Genomic DNA, 20,604 nt, shown 5'->3' on the forward strand with positions numbered 1-20,604 from the left:
TTATTCCCAAGGGAGATCAGAAATATAGGCTAAAGGGAGCAGCACAGGGTTGCAACACATGCCCTGCAGGTGATGTTACACAGGAGAGAGATGAAGGCACATGCTGCTCCAGGTTTAGGGGTGCCATGCATGAATGGGGGGGCAGGTCACCGCCTGTTCCTGAAAGGACTGTCTGCCTGCTCAGGCTCTTGCTGCAATGAGGCAGGAGTCAGATCGCCTCTTCTGCGAAATGAGAAAACCAGGAGCGAAGTAAATCCAGGATCCCACTGGTCTTTTTTTGCCTCTGTTTTCGCTCTCCCTCCTCGCATGACTTTTTCACCCAGTTCCCAGGACAGGCTCTGGTTTCCTCCCAGCTGCCAGCACTCACCTGCCCACACAGGCAGGCTGCTGCCTGTCCCAGGGAGCTCCTGCCCAGTGCAACCCAGGGCGCAGCCCACTCATCCCTCTCTGGCAACGGGCACTGCATCCCTGCATCCCAGGGAAGCTGCCTGAGCCTCCGTGATGCGGGTGCTGGCTGAGGAGGTGCTGCGCCAGGGCAGACCTCTGAGTTCTGGGGGAGGAATTAAGCATCTGGGGTGGGGAACATCACTGACCTTTGCACCTGGGACGTGGGCTCAGAGCGGAGGTGCCAGGCTCCGTCCCAGTGGCTGCAGGTGGGACATCCCCTGCAGGGGAGCAGCAGTGGAGGGCACAGCCGGGGCAGGCTCCAGCAGAGGACTCCGGGCAGGACCAGCTCCATCCCCACCACAGCCTTGTACCCTGAAGGTCACCGTTGGAACCACCTCATGAGCACAGAAGCAAAGTACACACGACCCATTTCTCCTGCATCTTTTTTGCCTTCTTTCACAGTCTTGAGACACTATTATTAATATTATTATTATTTGTAGAAAGGATCCAAGTCTCAGTCACACAGTTGGAAGAAGAATGTATTTCAAATCTGGACTGTACAAAAGAAAACATCACATTTGGTGATTTCTTTCCTAGACACTTTCAGTGTAAAGTGCTCTTGTGTCCACAAGATATTGTTACAGAAACACGGCACCTTCCCTCTTACCTGGTAACATACTGGGCAGTTCCTTTGCTTTATTGCTTGACCTACTTCCCTTCCCACAAACACCTCCCAGCAGCACGATGCTCTGCACTAAGTTCAAATTCACTTTGTACTCCTAGAGAGGTGCAAGTCCAATGATAGCTGACCAGGTCAGACAAGGACTTCGCCAGCACCATCTCCATGGCGTGTATTTCATAATTTCATGTTTACGGAGACATAAATAGACTCCATCCCACAGTCACATGCATGAGGATCTGTTACACATTCCTCGGTGCAGCCAGACTTGCAGCAGCTCCGTGAACTTCCACTAACCACAGTGACTGTAACTTTTTTGGTTTTCTTTGTTTCTCCCAAAATAGTAACAGCAAAGAACACACGTAAATCTTTTACTGATTCTCTCTTGCATTCTGCCTGACAACAGCCCTGAAAACACAAGATTTTCTTCTTTGATAGAGGGCCCCCTTATAAATTTCTTCCTCAGGATTTTGAGCATCAAACTGTTGAAGAAAAGCTCTCCCCAAAACAGCCTGAGGGGAGGAAAAAAAAAAGTCATATTTTTTTCAAACTTAGGAGGCAATTCAAATTACAGATTAGAAAACAAAAGGCTATTACAGAAGTGGTAACAGCAGAGAGCAGGACTAAAAGAGAACTGAAAAAAAAACCCAACCAAAAAAAGAAGTTCTCTTTACAGACAAATTTTCAGGACCAAATGTCAAATCAACATAACCTTCTTTTGGGGATGTTCATCGAGCTCCTCAGAGCCAGCTGTCACAGACAGCAGTGAGTAGGAGCAAGTGGATAGGACACATTTTCTAAAAAACACCCCAGTAAACATCTCATTTCATAGGAACGCCCATACTTCTTTACACCAATGCTTAAAGTGTCTCTGATGCCAGTAATAAAGCATAAGCTCTAAAAAAAGGCAGACTGTATTATTAGCTCTGCCTCCTCCTGCTCTGCCTGAACAGTTTCTCCAGGCAGCACCCTGAACTCCAGCTGCTCGCCCTGCTGTAGCTGCACATCTGAATTTCTCCCACAGTATCTCCTGTAATTACTTAATTCACCAGTAAAGCAAAAGAGTTTAATTTTCTCTACTGTAAACTCCTGATCTTTTTAGCCTTTAAAACCTGTGAGCACAGACTTTCACTAGATGGCCTCTGCAATTCATATAAGTTCATCTCAGCATTTTAAACAGATTTGAAACCTCTTGTGTGTCTATATACGTAAATATATATGTATACAATTATTATAGATCCATCACGTAACAGACACACAGAGCAGGAACGGAAGAGCTAAGTGGCGTATACAGGAGTCTTCCTTTCACAGTTCCAGCTTACACGAACCTAAACCCAAACCCTGCTCTAAGGAAGCAGAGAGAAAACAACGTTCAGGCACTGGAGCTGGAACCAATGCTCTCAGCTGAGCTCAAAATCCAGCTCCGAGTGCCAACAGGCATGAGAGAGTTTAAAATACGGTTCGGAGTTTAGCAGCTCACACTTATCTCTGGTCAGAAGTCAAGTGCATTAAACAAGCGACCTCAGCTCCGTCCTTGTGGAACAGTTGACCAAGGAGCAGCAGTTTGCAGTGCCTTGGCAAAACTCAGTTAAATTGTAGGATACTGGACAGATTTCAAAATAACCTGACAAACGCTGGCATTACCATAGCGCGCACAGACTGACAGAAATACAGCTCCTATCACTAGCTGATTTCTCTCTCCCCTTTGCTTTCACAAGCGCCAGTATTTATTTCCACATACCAGCCCCGGGGTCAGCTCACAAACAAGCCACGGCAGAGCAGCGTCAGGAGCCCTGGTGGCAGCTGTCCCCCCTCTTACCTCACCACCAAGAGGGCATTTTTCAGCCCAATTAATTTTTCCCTCCCTCCTGCTGCACAGCCAGCAGCTTGGACAAGTATTTCCTAGGGATGCTTGCACCACCCCCAGGGCAGCCCCGTACCACGGCCCCTGTGCTGACCCCCTCCTCCAACCCCATCTCCTGCCACCAGGAAAGCTTTGCAGTTTCAACAAACCTTTAACAAAGATTTTCGCAAACTTTAACTTAAAACAAATGCTGACCTTCCTCTCGAGCCACATTCTCAATGAAAAGCAACTTCCTCCGCTGAGAAACCCCGCGTGCTACAGAACCTGAACCAATTCAGATCCTCTGGCAGGGTGAGATCAGGTTCCCCGCCATCGGCACACACCGCTGCAAGCACCAGTCCTGTCCCTTCCCAGACGGCTTGTCACAATACACCCCTCGTCAACAAAGCCACTAGATCTACTCAGGCACTCGAGTATCATTAAATTGCTAAGATTGGGTCTCCAGCAGCTCCTCTCTGCCCCAAGCTCCTGCCAAGGCTCTGCTCCAGCTAGTGCTGCTCCCGGGAGTTCAGCAAACTGCTCCGACAGCCAAGTGCCGCCTTTGCACGGGGAAAATCTAACCGAACGGTATCAAGTCTCACTTGCCTGTGCCAAAACAAGGTGTTTGGACCCAATACTGAAAGTATGCCTTTAAGTTCTCCTTTCCCAAGGATAGTGTTTATTTACATTGCACATTTGGAAAGAGAATCAGAAGCTACAAGCAGATCCAAGCTTTGCAACCCACTCTACACATCACAAGTTTTTGTGCTGTTCTTTTAACATCTACTAAATATTGTCACAGTTGGGTGAAACACAGTCAACAGTGAACAGTACTTGCTTAGAGCAGCTTTTTTTGTTATGAATGCAGAGGAGGTGACCCAAAATGCCATTGATTTACACGTGGTTTGTACAGTATCTTCTGTAGCTTGCATGTGATGAAGGCTTCTGTCATCACTCTAGGACATCGGCAAATGGTGCCCAGGTTAAGGGAGGCATTTCTTCATTCACTGCTGCTGGTGGTTGCTGTCAGAGCTCTTCTTACTCAGGCAGTGATCAAGTACGCCATAATCCCTCCGGCCCTCACCTCCGTCACAGGTTAAACAAGGACAAGAGCCCTCTGCCTTCACAAGGATGCTGAGGCAGCACTAGCACATGGAAAGCTTCAAGATCCTAGAAGGAAAGGCATCAAAAGCTCTAAAATAATTATGATTTTTTTACTATGATGGGACACATGCTGTAAGAAATGGGGTCATCAGAAAAACAAGAGATATGTTTTTAATTACTGTATTACCATAATTGCTCATCACCAAACAAATTTCTAATTCTAGTTCAAAAGCACTCAAGTAAGAATGTGAACAATGTAAACTAGGAACATATACTTAGGATTGAAAAATAGTTCTCTATGACATTAGGTTATTACACTTTCCTGTGGGCAGTACCAAACAGGGTTGAGTGGGCTCAATTTGAGAAGCACGTGAACTCAGTGGCAATCCCCCTCAGCACAGTCCCACCGACAGTGCAGATCCCGGAGGGCTGCTGGATTCTAAGGCAGTATCATTCACCACTAAGGTTGGATCCTTCCATCTCATTTTAAAATTGCAACAAAGGAAACTTTTTTCATGTTCAAAGAGTTTTCCAAATAGAGGATTTGTTTCCACATGCACATCAACAGAAGCCCTAGCAAAGAAGAAACCCAATTATTATACCTGGCTGAAAAAAAACCACGTACTAAGTCAGCACACCTTTTTCCTGGTTTTGATAATCTGAAAAGAGCTACCTGTTTAAATTTCCTCTTCTTCAAATTCCAAACCAGAATTTTATTTTCTGTTTCTGATACTTAAATTTCAAGCATGGGATGGAATAAAAACAACAACAAACACCACACTAAGAACATGTTTAAGAACACTTTCATCTTTAGCTTTTCTTCTGCAGTTTATTATATAAATTATGCTTTTAAACATTTAGAGCACTCACATTTCAGAACAGAAAACGTTTAGTTCCCACACTGAGATACTAGTGCAAAGAGTGGTTTATCTAAGTGCAAATAAGTTACATGTCCCCACTGACAGCCAGTGGATGAGGTTGTTTTTAAGATAACTCCTAAGTCCATAACTAACAATTATGTTACCTACACTAAAACTGCACACATTGTAGTCAGTCGAAATATTGGACTTTGGTTTGTAACAATCAAACACTCTGACAGTACAAACAAGAGAAGAACAATTTGACTTCAAGCAGACCTGTGAATTCACTGGGACTGGAGACCACCACCGTCATTTTTCTGTCCTGACTTTAGTTATAAGCAACTGGATGCCAAATGTCCTACTTTATATTCAGTTCCAATTATTAAAATACAGTAAAGCCCACATGCATGCAGGTATTGTATTCCAGTGAATACCACAGGTCATCTTTGGCACATCATAGACAGCACCTGAACACTGAATACAGAAATATTAATTAAATAATCTTGATCTGACAAGAGGATAAATGAGAAAGCTCAAAGATCCTTCCCATCTCCAATGCCAGTAATTGCTGCTGAAAAATTTATTAAACCAAGACTGAAATACAGCAATGCCTCACAGCTACACAACACATACTAACCCCCAAGTTTAATTGAATACAAGCTAAATAAATCTTAGTCAACCATAGATGCTAGCATATGGGGCCACTGCAGTGAAATACAGGGCACTTTGTCAGAAGTAGTTATTAGTATCTTAGAAATCTTCATTCATTTCCCTTAAAGAACTGTTGCAATGTAAAAACAGAATGAGACGCTTCATAAATAACATCTTTATTAATGAATTTTCTTTTTCACATTCTTTAAAGTGATGTTTAATTGAAATCTGCATAGTCAAGAGTGGAAAAAAAAATTCATAGAAGTCTGACCCAAATGTGAATGTTGCTTCTTGTTGGTTTTTTTTTTTTTTGTTTCTTTTTGGGTTTGTTTTTTTTTTTTTTAAACTTAAAGTAAGACTGGTCACAATCATAGGAACAAGCAAACTGCAAGAATAAATGACCAGGGAGATGTGGAGATGAAAACCACCAGAAAAGCACTCTTATTGGAGTATCTGTCTATAAATGAAGTCTTCACACAAAGACACACAACACCCATTCACATTCATGTGCACAACAAAACGTAAACATCAGAAGAAAGATACTTCCTCTACTGAATGAAATGAAACAGAGCAAGATTGTTTGTGTATTTAACCGAGTGTTGACCAGTGATTCCCACAACAGGAACCATTACAATACCCAGGGTGGATAAACACAAGGTCCAGATTTCTTCATGCCCTTATTACAACCACATTTAAACTAGCATCCTACAGCAGGAAACATGAAATCTGAGTATTTCCATAATACGAAGAATTAACACACACTGTTAAAGCAGTACCACCTTCCTTTTTTAATTCTTAACACTATCATCCCTTTCCTTACTGCTCAGGTTATTCACAGTTGGCTGGACGAGCAGGCGAAGAGGACCTCTCAGTGCCCACGTAATGGCTCAGCCTGTGGAAGCGCAGCAGAACACCTCCACCTCCAGCTTCATTTCCATAAGCACAGGCACCACAGCCCCAAGCCTCCCACATCAACACCCCAACGTGACTCTGCAAGCAGTGGTTTTAATATTTACACCATCTACTGATAGCTGTCGTTCTCTGCATTATAACCATCATCAGAAAAGAGCTAGAGGAAAAAAAAAAATAGAGGCACATCCCCTATGTAACAGCTGTCGGTAGTAAGGACTCACATGTTGTCTACACACTGGTGAGAGGCCACCTCTTACCTCCAGTTTTGATTTATGCAACAGAGACACTACTCTAAAGCTGAGCACTAGTTTAAATGCAGAATTCTCTTATGTTGGTGATTTGGAAAAGCTATCCGATACCATCACTCTGAACTTCACCATGCACAAACTAGGCTTAACATTTTGCAATGATCGTGCAGTAATAAACTTCAGTTACAATTTACATTAGTTAGGTTCTGAATTATTCATCTTATTCAGATGCGCAATCTAGGGCTGTGGGGAACTGATCATCAATATTCAATCACAGAAGTTCAGATCTGGGCAAGGAATAAGTCTCATTTATTTGCTATAAGCCTATAGGCTTTAAATCTGAGACTCAAGCCCAGCAGGTCAAGAGAGAAAGGTGTTTATGAAATCAAACCAGTCAGAAATACATTTGCTGTCATGGATATTGGAAACGTAAGGCCTAAAGTATTTTGGAGAAGACCTACAAGGGCGAGTAAAAGGGATTCAGTAAAAACACTTGTACCAGTACAAACTGCTGCAAGGGAAAAACAAACCACACAGCAAAACTCAAACCCATCGGGTGAAACTGTGAGTCCAGGGCTGAAACCCTACCTGCATCCAACAGGTTAGCGCAAAATATCCCCAGCACACAGAAGCACCAACCACAGCTCCATGCCAGCGTCAGCCAGCATCCACAAGATGTTGACAGACACATGCACATCAATACCCCCTCTTTGAAAATAACCTGCTTTCTCTTCAGGGAACTAACGCACTCAAAGATGGAGAAAAACAGAAGTCTGGAAACAAGGACTGCAGATAACCAAATGTTACCCCAGAAATAACCCACCTGGGCAGTCAGCAGCTAGCTGCCACACCGGCTAGGTTTCAGGGCGAAACCACAGAAAACAATCCATCTTGTCCCAATTCAAAACACCAAAAATAAAACTGGCCGATTGGGTGTGGGCTGATAAATTTTCACGAGCAGCAATGGCAATGTTTTTTTTTTCCTGGCAATTTCACAGGCAAATCTTCTAACAGACCTAATCAAATTAGGAACAGAATATTTAGTGCAATGGTAGTCTTAATTTCTTCCGAAAAAACCCTGTTACTTCCTGTGTCACTTCAGGGGTTTCATTCAAAAGACCAGTAGAGTAAGACCACTTTTGACAGTAGTTCAAGATTTACATCAGCAAGCTGATTTACATTATTTGTACTTTTTAAAGGTGGTGGTTATAAGGGCATTGGATTACACTTTTCTTTTACTAATACAAAATCCTATAATAAATGCAATTTGGTAGTCTGAAAAAACAACACCTTACTCTAACATACAATGAAACTACTTTGTAGCCTTCTGTGTTTCAGGAAAACATCCCACATATTCAGATCATCAGGCAGCCTCACTAATTAAGACACATTAAAATGAAACATTTTCCATTACAGTTGCCAAAAACTGGATTTAAATTTATTGCATGACGTTGCATAAGAAAGTGTATTATTGAAAACCGTAAGGCATCATGCAATTATCCATCAGCTAAATTATTTATTATACCTTGAAAGATGGTTATATACTCTAAAGTTATAAAACCAGTTTCAAAAAAGTACATAAAAAAATTTAACATAAGCATTAAATATTTTCACATGTTCGTAGTTTTTAGCTGTTAAAAAGTGCATTCAGACATACTATACTGGAAAGTTGCTCTGACCAAAAATGGTGCCGAAGACTTGTTAAATTAAAAGCTGCAAAAAGGTGTTGTATGGGATTAGAAAGCGCACAGGCTGTGGTACTTAAACTTACAAACTCACTTGAAATAATTTCTCAGTCCTCACACTTAACAATTTAGCATACATGATATAATTAGCTAAAAGTGTATTTTTATAACTAAACAGTCAAATGAATTCAAGTTACGTACACTGAGTGATCAAATAAGGAGCAGACTTAATATTCAGACATGGGACAGAATGTACTGATGTGATTTTGGCATTAATCAATGTACTGTGCCATCCAGCGGAAGCCTTCTCCGTAGCCTTGTCTCTTTAGCACACTGCACATGAACACTTCTAACGGCCTCGCGTTCAGCTCTTTCAGTGGTATACTGCCCTGCAGAGACACAGAAGGGTTCCAAGTTACACTATCGTAAAAAGACAGCTACTTGACATAGACATTTGTTTCTATGGAATGCCATTATTTAACTTGTGCTGGATACTGGAACTTTGGAAAATAAACTCATCTAAAACGTGTAGATTAGACCAGGGTCACTCGAGAAATACACAAAGCCTATTTTCATGTGCATCCGTATTTGGAGAGGGTGAAGTACATGAAACCAGAATGCAACAGCAAGCCTGCGGACCGAGAATTTCAGAGCTTGCACTTGGTTTTCAGTCACAGATGCCTGCTCTACTTCTAATAGCTTTACAACCAGATAAAAGCAGCATTTACTACCAGTTGTAGGACTGACCATAGCAAGAGTGCAAGTCGCTTACAAGATCAGCAGCGATAAAGCTGTGGCTCAACTGGAGATTCACAATGGTATTCATACTTCATAGACTATGTGCAGTGTTGTAAAAAACAGGGCAAGATACAAGGAGGGGGGAAGACAGTAGTAACAGTTTATAGCCCGTTAACACCAATTCTAAAACTAGCCTGTGCAACTCTCAAGTAGAAAACCAGAAGATAAACATTTGTTCCTGCTCACCCTAAACTGACTGGCATTGAACTTAAGGGAAGCATTTAAGAGTGAATAAACAAGGAATTGCAAGGCCAGGTGCCCTCCTCAGCAGAGCCATGCTGCTGGGCGTCTGGTGGGAGCTGGGACACAGGCCTCACTGGAACAGCTTTGTCAGCTGCAGAGGTGTCTTTCCAAGGGCAAAGGACAACAAAGCAGCTTGTTTCTAGTGCCCTGTATCCAAATACCTCCTATGAGTATTACACTGTATTTACTTAAAATTAAGAAGTATCACAAAGATCCATAATAGAAGTCTGCCTTGTTGCTATGGATGCCAGTAGGAACTTTTTTTTCCCCCCTCTCACAAGCTACAAACTCAGACTTGTACAATAGTATAAACCTATTTCTAAGCATCAGGTAAGCATGTTAAGTAACAAACTGTACTAAGCCCACACTTCAAATGAGAAAAATCATGTACTGAAAGATTTCACCCAGTTTCCTCTTAGCTTCTCACTATAACTATAGCCTCTCAAACCTTGCTAATCATTTAAAAATACTGCATAGGAAAGTTGAAGTATCAAAATGATCCTAAGTACAATTAAGTTCTCTCTGAAAAAATGTAGCATTGAATATGACGTAGAAGAGTTGCAGTCGAGATGCATCTAACACACACGCACACACAGACACTCTGGAGTTCATTCCATATGTGGTTATTACGTACCAAGTACTTTATACGTTAAAACCCATTTATTGTGTATAGCTCTAGTGAACATACAAGTAAGGCAAGCAAACTCCCCAACAAAAAAATGCCCCAAAACCAAACATACACATACCCCAAAAAAGAAAGAAGTATTACCTTTCCTGTTGTCTGGCCATACAGACCAAACATCTCTCGTAACCTCTCTTCACTGATGGCTTCAGGTCTGTCAATCTTGTTACCAAGAATTAGGATAGGCACATTAGCAATAGTTTCATCTGTCATTAGTGACTACAAAGGAAGGAAGAAAGGAGGAGAGATTAATTTAGAACACAGAAGGTCACATTGCTACTACTCATGTCCAGGTGGCAGCAGAGCACTGTTGGATACTGGAATTTGAGCTTATTTTGTAGACACTAAAGTTAAAACTTTCAAAAACTTATTTAAACTTACATCAAGTTCTTCTTTCGATTCAAGCAATCTTTCATGATCTGCACAGTCCACCAAGAACACAATGCCATTAATTGCAGGCAGATAGTTTTTCCACACTCTGCGAGCTACAGGGAAGATGTGAATTAAAAACAAAAGGAAATTACCCCAAAATTTAGAGTGAGGCACATCAGTAAAAAGCAGCAGGGACTTTTTTTTAAGTCTTAGCTTATGTTGCCAGTCTTCAGGATGTAATTTCATGTTTTACAAAGCTTGAAATAATGGAGCAGAAGTAATCATTACTTTTACTGTTTCACCAATATCCCAAATGCACACTGATGTATTGAAACTTTTTAATGTTTCCCAAAGAATTGTGTCAACAAAGGTAAGTTGGAAGCATAAAGCTTAAAGGTAAATGCAAGTGATACAACGTACAGAATACTCTTCAAAATACAGATACCAGTCAAAAATTTCTACTCTACTGCAGCTCTTGCCAAATCATTTTGGGTTTGTGATAAGCAGTGGAGATGGACAAAAGAGCAGTGGACATTTTTCGTGCTGTCAAAGAGTACGGGAAGTCAATCTCTGCAGCGTGGTCATATTTCTGATCTGAAACAAACGAACTGTAGACAACAACTCAATTTAGTGAAGTGTGTTGATATATTTATTCTCTTACCTTGAGCATGTCCACCCAGATCAAAGGTAGTGAAAGTCATGCCAGCAATTGTCAGCTCTTCTGAAGCTAAAAATACACAGAATTATGTTGTCTGTGAAGATCACGTAGTGCACTGGAATGGTCTAACCTTCTAATATGTAGATTTTACCTTCTCTCTTGGTTCTTTTCAGCATTTTGTTATTCAAGAAGCAAATCAAGAACCATAATTTTCTCTCAAAATCAATGACACGTTTGTTTAACAACAAGATGTTATTAACCATTAAAACACATGTGAAATATCTACCATGCTAACAACAGCAGAGCATATTCGTGTATTATTTATTCCTACACATTATACAAACAACAGTTGGCTCTGGCATGTGGTTTGCCACAAAGAGGGCATTTCATGTACAACTCTGCTCAAGGTTTCTCCTCTTCATGTCTTTCCCTAATTTCCCACCTCCTTACTGGACTTGACCAATCCAAATTTTTAACTTGTGTTGAACTTTTTTTCTTCTGCAAGGCTACCAGGATAACAATTACACAGCAACCTCTGAACCAAAAATAAAATAATAATAATAATAAAAAAAATCAAAGCAGCGTATATAAATGCTAGTTTTCCAGTTACAGAGAGAAGCTGCTCCCAAACGCTGCAAGCCCCAATTTCCCACAGTTTCTGTAATCTAGACTCTCAGGTCCATGCCCGTTACTCTCCTCTTTATTTTAAATTTAAATAAATTTAAGAAAAATAATTTATTTATTTCAAATATTCCACATTGAACTATCCTACACGCATTTTCCTGGACATTACTTGAACTACCTACAGATCGCAATCCCAGAAATTATTTTGTTTCTTCCCTATTACCCCGTTGGTCATATGATATATACTCAGATCCTGCTTTTCCTGCAACACTTCAAATACTTTCTAGCTACAGAACTATCAGATCAACTTACTGGGGTGTAACGTGGGGACATGTTGTCCCAGTCTGTCATCTTTGAGCATGTGCAGCAGTGTAGTTTTTCCAGCATTGTCCAGTCCAAGAAACACTAGTTTGCCTGATTTCTTGTACAGTCCTAGAACAAAGAAGGACCTAGTGAATAATCACTTAAATCAGTACGAGTTCATTTCTAGCGCTAGAGATGATTTTGCTCCCAGGAACAAAGTGTTACAGTCATAGTACAAACTACAGACCAGCCAAGCTCCTCCATGCACTTTATCGGTGCCCTTTAGCCATGTTCTCCTGCTCGTACAAACTACATTCACACTTGCTCATGTGCCTGCTGCGCTGTGTGTACTACATGCAATTTAAAGGACATTTAGCAGGAGAGGTAGAAGTACACAACTGATGTAACTGTGTGACTCATGTCACTGCATTTAGGTTATCTTAGGAAAACCGCAGCGGAACAGGACAAAATTTTGCCAGTGTGTCTTACTCTGCCCCAGCAAAAGGATAGTTTTGCTCAGAGGTGGTGGAGAGGGGAGCATGCAGGTACAGTGCTAACAGCAGGGTCTGAAATAGGGACCTGAACAGAAGGCGTTCTCTTCAACTACCTCAAATTACAACAAAAATACTTCTTCGAGGCAAAAAGAAGGTTCAGACCTCAATCAGTATATTACAGAAATTGGTTTCAACATCAACATTCATAATTAGTACATGTATGAATTCTTTTATGTTGGTTCATATTATTTTGACAAAAAGTAACATTCACCCATACTCCCAGCTAAACTGTATGGATATATCCTGAATGGCATCAATCAGGATAATTCTGAAACACTCACTGTCATGTGATAATGCTTTCATAACCGGGATAAGAAATTTTATTTTCACCAATTGTCATCTTTATAAAAATGCCTTTTCAATATTTTTTTTTTTACCTCTACTTGCAATCCCAGCAAATGGAACAGTTGCTGTGAAGGAGAGGAAGGATGTTCAAAACAAGAACACCATATTTTCTTAAGTTTGAGATCAAAGGGCAACTCTCTTATAACTTGCCAACACTACATCCTATGCCAGGATTATTTTTCACTGCTTCAAACTGATCGACATTCAAAGTGAAACATTTTAAAGACAAATTAAATTTTTTTTTTTTAAAAAAAATCACCTTCTGTACTGAAAAAACTACAGAAGTAAGTCTCTTAACTTTGCCTTTTTAAAGCATAAAATCTTCCCTTATTCCCTCTTCAAAGACCTGTGGCTGGATACTACGCGCTGCATATCTCCTCAGGAACCAGTGCTGACTCCACAGCCTTTACGAGTGCCAGAGAGGGCAGAACACTTAGAGAATGAGAAAATACATATATGTATATGCCGAAATTACATTTCTTCAGAAGTAAAACTGAGCTATGTTCCTAATAGAATTCTCTCTTCTTTCTATGCAAAAAGAATTGCAAAATACAGCCAAATATTGCAAGGTGGGAGGTTTTAACATTGCCAGGATCTTTGACTAGATAACGTCATAGTATTACAGCACATTGCAATATGCCAAAGACGAGTTTATTTTACTACCACTGTGATGATACAGAAACATTTTGTGAAGTACGCAATCAGATTTTACTGTTTAAACTCAACCATCCCATGTCTGTGGTCCCTACACTTAACTGCAGCTTCTCCTGCAAGCACAACTCGCACTGCAAACCGTGCGCCAGCACCTGCGCTGTGCCTTGAGGCCACAGGCAAAAGGCTGATGTTAGCCACCCAAAGGGCGCGTTGACAGCTGGCCTCGGTCTCCCTACACAAGGAGGATAGAGGGCAGAGGGAGCCAGTAACACCAGTTTCTGGAGCACTCATTTTTTCTTCTTACCGAACGTGTTATTCTCATACATGTTTTATTTGGTGGGATTTTAAGTGATGCTGTTGCACAGGTGGCTGCCTGGACAGCCCCGCTGACGCCACGGTGCTACAGGGCATACATGCCCGGGCCTGGCCGGCCTTCACACCACTGCTGTTTGCTCACCTCTGCCTTTAAGCTAATCTCTGGGATCGCATTCCAACGGGACACATTCTGTAACTTGCAGGAATTAATATTCTGTAGTATTCCTCAGCTTGTTGCATTAATGATCTTTATTACCACAGATACATGAAGTGTCTTCACAGTTCTTTCAACTACAACAACCTTTACTTCCCAAGCCCACCCTCTCACATGCCCAAGAACATACTAACTATTAAACTACAGAGTAGAGGAGAAAGTATTAATGTTTACAGAGAAAGGAGAAGTGGGCAAATATTTTCATATATTAGTTTACGTCACAGGAGAAACTCCAGTTCACATTCACTTTACAAGTTAAACAAAATTCTACTAAACCGTAGTAAAACCATAATATTTTTGCTACTCTCAGCCTGGACATTCAGGGGCCTTTGCTCCCAAATCAGGTGCCGCTGCTTTCTCTGTAACATTTCATACTTCCCAGGTGTCTTCCATAGAAACACAAGACAAACAAGCAGCAATACTTCAGCTATTAGCTACACCAAGACCGGAGTTTATATATCTATAAAAAGATTCTTTATGCATTCTAACAGTATATGTGTGCAAAGATGTACTTCATAGAAAGATCTTATCAGCCTGCTGACGGGGCAGCACAGGGAACAGGGGGGAGTTTCCCAAATGTTATAATCAGCCTTCTTCAACTGTAAATGTAAATAAAAATGCAAAGAGAAAGTGTTTCTTCTAGAAAAGAAAAAAGGGACACACTGAAAGTAATTCTCCCTCCTACTTCAAGCTCCAGAATCATTCACCAGAATTAGACTTTGCATGCACAGAAATGGAAAAGCAGGCTTGTGCGCAGTAATCACTGCTCAGCTAAGGGAGAGGAGATAAGAAAGATTAGTCAATTTAGTTAAAATTTCACTGGCTAATAGTTCGATAGTAGGCCAAGGGTCTAACATTCAGTGAAAAAGTTTAAACTTTCAACTGATAAAAGGTAGGTGGCACAGCTTGCCATGATTGCTTAATCTCAAATGCTTTTTATCTACTTCAATAAAATCCTCTGAACTTGTAAATTGTGCCTTTTACCTACATGATCTGCGACTTCTGTTCCTTTTTTTAGTATCCTAACATTCCTTTTCCTCCTGGTTGTTTTGGGGGTTTGTTTGGGGTTTTTTCCCCCTCCTGTTTTGCACAAAATAATATTTCCCCTTGGATTAATATGGACTGCAGAGTCTTCTGGCCAGGGAATACTTTCCCGAGGCTCTTCAGCAGACACCAGTGAAGTTTCAAACTGATTTCAGTGACACCAGTCACAAAATAATGCACTGCTGACCATGGGCAAAGGCTTCAATATCCAGCACTGATTTTTTGTAAACAGCTCCTTGATTTTGAAGTAAAATCCTCACATGTAAAAGAACTGAACTAAAATAACCAAGTTCGGTTCTTTACAGCACAGAAAAATAATGAGAAACTCTGCAAGTCAACTGAATTACACCAGCTTAAATGTAGTACAATTAGAAAAATCAAACCTATTATGTTCATAAAGGAAAATGTGGTATTTTCAACAGGTTAAAAGATTAATGTTAGATTGAGTGGAGAGCATGCTTTAGAAATACTCAATATTGATAAGTGAAATCTTTGTTTGAGTATTGCTGAATATACACCAATGCAAATATTATTATTTAACCAGCGACTACGTTTGAAGATAACAGAAATGAACAGACATTTTATACACGGATATCAGAAAGGAAAAACTCCAAACAATAAAAACTTACCTAAAAACTGTAATACACTACTGAAGCCACTGTAAATCCAATCAAATATGAAGGACATAGCTGAATCTTAGAGTCTGAAATAAACAAAAAAAATAGAGCATTTAAGATCCATCAGAACAGCACACTAAACACTTCAGATATTTACAGATAAAAAAACTTACCCAAAGGTCTGGATTAAAAAAAATAAACAGTTTAGTTTTGGTAAGCCATCCCAGGGACCAATTAAGTGACCCCACAACACATTAAGAAAGTTAGTGTAGAAATGGAAAGCAGAATCCAGACCTTGTGATTCAACAACAAAGACCTTTCCTCCCCTTGGAAAATGCTATGTAGACAGAAGTCTTTGCAAGAAATATAAATAATTTTATCTTAAGTACGATTTGGTGGAGATATGTGATGTTCCACTAAAGATTTCAAATGGGATCTTCACATAAACTTTTTAACTGGGAAAACGTGGCACTTTTGAGATGGCTATAAAGGATGTCAGTGCAGAGGCAGTGCTCCAGCCACCCTTGGGAGCTGCTGGGGTTTGAAGCAGAGGCAATGAGGTTTTGTGAAGTTAAATCCAGAGAGGTTTGATACCAAATATACCTCTATTGTCTGCACAGAACCTGTTTGGCTTGTAATGGGAAACAAGTACTTCGCACAAAGCACTGGAATTGCCATTCAAAAGACTGTCTTCCTATGCTATCCTGCACAGGCTGCCACAAATTAAACTTCAAATGCAAAACTTTTTGAGGTTTAAAAAAAGGACTTTAGAACATCATGCTTCCCACCAAATTCCTTCAGCCTAGATTCAAGAACAGAAGGCAGTGCTGAGAGCAGCCAGGATTACTATAACCAATGCTCTAGTTGTGCCATACAACCATCAGCCAACTTCAGCTGACCATCACAGGCAGGACAAACCCTGCTGCCAGGACGAAGCCCTGCTACTCCATAAATACCCCTTCTTTGTGGTATGGTAAAAAATGGAAGGCTGCTATGCTCATGTCTGGAAAAGAAGCAAGTGGCCAGGATGGACTGCACAGACTGATGAATTCTGTTGTTCCTGCCCCAGAAAAAAACCCTCTGCCACCAAGGGCAGGGCTGCTTCTGAACCAGTGGTCACAGCGGAGGTGTTGGGGAAACCTAGGCACACCTTGAGTGCTCAGGAGGAACAGCTGCTACTGCCAAAGTGATGCTTTGGGGTGCAAGAATAAAAACATCACTAGGTTCACTGCACAGCCACAAGCAATTAATTTCTCAGATTTCACCTTAATTTCCTCATTATCTAAAATGAGGATAATCATGCTGAAAGCACCAGTTTGACACAGTGAATTAGTATCCAGCACAAAAACCTCCTGAAAGACTAAAGGGCAATATCCTTAGAAGCATTTAGCTAGCTAATTCCTGCTGGAGCACACAACCCCTGCTAATATCAGGGGACAATGAAGTCCTACTGTCCTCAGAAAACTGGACTGCACAGCTAAGTGCAGCTGGCAGAGACATCCACATCACTGCAGGCTACATTGCTGCACTGGTTCCAATGGTGCAGCAGTGGCCTGGGGCACCACGAGATGACTTGAGGGCAGCTCTGACCCTGGAGCACAGCACACTAGTCAAAACACAGGTCAGAAGCAGAACAAAATCCACATCTCATAGCAATTACACTCATGACAAACAGAATTTCTCCTCCACGCAACAACAGATATATTGTGGAAAGATATTTTAATTCTGTTTACTTGGACTGAAACATCTGTTCAAATGATAAAGCCTAGGAGTCTTGGTTTCTCCACAACTAACCCCAAAACCCTTACCCACATCCTACGTTACTCTGAACAGCTCACCAGCTGCAACAGGCACAAATTTTAAGAATACAAGTACACTTGTCAATGGATAAACACCCAGTTACACAACATCATGACTGAAACTGTCCCTTGCATGGCTAAAAAGCAAAGGTCAAGAATATGCAAACATGGCAGAACATACACGTCAGCAGATTTATTTATTGCTTGAGCAAAATGCCGATCGAGAAAAGCCTCTATGGGGCTTAGAAAAATGATCGACTCAAGTAACCTGTAAATCAGGGCAAACAGTATGATGTAAGAGAAGCGCTCAGATTACTGAGGTGAGAATAACTTCACAGCACTTAGTTGTATTAACCTTTTCCATCTATTAAACTTATGGATAAACAAAAACAATATTTATGCATTACAGAAAAGACTTTAAGGAGCAAGATTCAAATCATTCAAGCAATAACACGATTATGCTGCAAACACAGCTGAAGTAGCATTAATACAGGCTAGATTTCCATCACCACAAGAAAAGTGGCGTTAGAAACACAGCTATCCAAATACACCCAGAACAGGCTCTGTATCAGCTGGCAGCAGCTAAAGGAAAATACTTTTAAAATGAGGAAAAAATGGACAGCTAATTGGAAAGGCACACTGGTAATATCTGAACAGAGATATTAAATCTACTCTTATCACACAGGAAAAGCAACTACATAATTCACAGCAGCATGAGATCAAAGCATTAAAAAGCTGCAAAGGTTCTGCATCGGTATCAAAGAGTCATTACGCTGCTAACACGTCCAAGTCACAGAGCTATGCTGAACTAAGGGGAGAGCAGAGCCTGCTCGATACACACAGACTCAAATTCTCAGGCTCATGTTAAAAATACCATGAGATCAGAACAATGAAAACTCTGGCAATTGCTGTTCACTAGCCACGATGAAGACAAAAATACTATTTTAAAGTTATTTCAAAGGTTCCCTTGAAAATAGCCAGTTGCAAGTAGACATAAGCTCTTAACGAACAGTTCTACCAGACACAAGACAATCTTTTGATACCAACTATTTCTACAGACATCACCAACTTGCCTCTCCTTAACAAAAATATGAAAAGTAATTTTCTAGCATCACATCATCAACAGATGGTTATCACTTCAATACATCTCTAACAACCCTGGCTAACGTTATTTCAGCAGCAAAGTATCATTTGGTAACTGTTGTGGAGCCTTATAAGCTACTCTATAGCCCAAGGAGATGGATTTGCTTACTGGAGACCACTTCTCACCATGGGGATGCAGAATTCCCACCCAGTGGCTTTGGTAACATCTTGAGCCAGCCTCCTAAAGGGAACATCACTGACAAAGGACTAGCAAGCAAACTCACTCTCATATTTTCTGAAAAGTGTTATTTACACATACACATACACACACGCTTACTTTCAACCTGCATCTTTCTAAAAATTCATCATTTCTCTTCTCAACCAGCTAGAATAGCGCTTACAACCAAAGCCTGTGAAACTCTGGATAAGAGAGGATATCAGTCTTTTAAAGACAGCGTTAAATGCCTTCATGGAATAATTAGAGGCCAGCAACACCCAAGCTGAACAGTTCTTGCAGCAACACTGAGCTGTGCCTGGGCGGGTACTGCCAGTGACAGCCAGGAAAAAAACCTCTGTCCAACCAAACTGTGCCAGCCCTGCGTCCCAGTTAAGTCTGAAAACAAAACCTGCGAGCAAGAGCTTGAAGGCTACTGTTAAGGGTGTATTTGCGGTTTTTCAGGTAGGATCTAAACATGATCACTTACAGTTATAATTTTGCATATGATCATTTTAACACCAAATGTTACCACAAACTAGAAGCATCAAAATTTCTTAGGAAACTCTGTGGATAAACCAGTATCTGCCTTCTACAGTACAACTCATTCCATGACATAAAACTGCACTTTGATGTAGTACTTTAAAAGTTGAGGAAAGGGACAGCGTTTGAAAATGAGGTAACAGCACAGATTTTCTTCAGGTATTTTAATCAGGTTTTTGATAGCAAGTCATCTTTGAGATGCCAGAAGTCACACTGGTCCATTACTAATTAGGTAGGAAACCAGGTAGATTACATTTTGCATGGCAGATAAGTTTAGTTACATCACATCTTTTGCTCCAAGACAGCCTATTTAAGTTTAGCAAAGACCTTCAGCACATCTGAAACAGCAGTTTATCTGTGAAAACGGCACCGCAACAGGCACATGAGCTCCGAAGGCACCTAACGTGGCCATCCAGCCACAGCCTGGATCCCTGCAACCTGCTGTCAGAGCACAGCCCGACCCAGGGCCCACTGCAGCAACTGACTGACTGTAAAAATGTTTAGAAGTCTTAATTACAGCAAAAATAACACCGTACAGATCGGAACGGGCCAGCCGCAGCCTACGGGGCAATACTTGCACCACCATCCCCCACACCGCAGACCCCTGCTGAGATGCAGCCAGGGCCACAAACGGACAGCCCAAGGCCCGCCGCAGGTTCACGGGCCGGGGCCCCCCTCCCCCCGGCCCCGCTGCCCCCCGGCCGCAGGAAGGGGCGCCCGCCGCAGGCCCAGCCCCAACACACCGCCCACGGGCCCACGCAGGCCGCGGCCGCCCCAGGCCCGCAGGGACCCCCAGGCATACTCTGCCGCGGGCCGGAGGCCTCCCAGCGGGACACGGGGGCGGCCCAGCGCACTGCCGAGCCCGCCCAGCCCCTCCGGCAGGTCCCCAGGGCAAGACCGGGGCGGCCCTCACCGCCCGCCACACTCACCCGCCGCCGCCGAGCCTGAGGTGCGGGCGCTGCGCTCCGCCGGCACCGACACTGGCACCGACACTGACACCCACACGCACCCAGCGGCTGCGCCCCGCTCCGCCCCCGCGCGCCTTCTTCCGGGCCCGGCCGGCCGCGTCCGCAGGCAGCGCAGCTGGGCTCGGCGCAGCGCTCCGCCCGGCCCACGGCCGCGGGGCCCTCCCGGCGCCGCCTCCCCGCCGCGGGCCCACCCGCAGCGCGGCCT

The 20,604-nt window shown here is 42.2% G+C and overlaps 1 protein-coding gene across 1 annotated transcript; it reads right to left on the minus strand.

Moving 5' to 3' along the window:
• Positions 1–5,684: 5,684 nt before the first annotated feature.
• Positions 5,685–20,554, minus strand: SAR1B (secretion associated Ras related GTPase 1B). Its single transcript, XM_037397638.1, has 7 exons — positions 20,361–20,554; positions 15,805–15,878; positions 12,059–12,178; positions 11,126–11,191; positions 10,474–10,577; positions 10,180–10,311; positions 5,685–8,758 (listed from the first exon to the last, which is right to left on the minus strand). The coding sequence occupies exons 2-7, from the start codon at positions 15,860–15,862 to the stop codon at positions 8,642–8,644; spliced, it is 597 nt and encodes a 198-aa protein (XP_037253535.1). The 5' UTR covers positions 15,863–15,878; positions 20,361–20,554; the 3' UTR covers positions 5,685–8,641.
• Between the last annotated feature and the right edge of the window lie 50 nt (positions 20,555–20,604).

This window comes from Falco rusticolus, chromosome 8, assembly GCF_015220075.1.
Source record: "Falco rusticolus isolate bFalRus1 chromosome 8, bFalRus1.pri, whole genome shotgun sequence".
Lineage (NCBI taxonomy): Eukaryota > Metazoa > Chordata > Aves > Falconiformes > Falconidae > Falco > Falco rusticolus.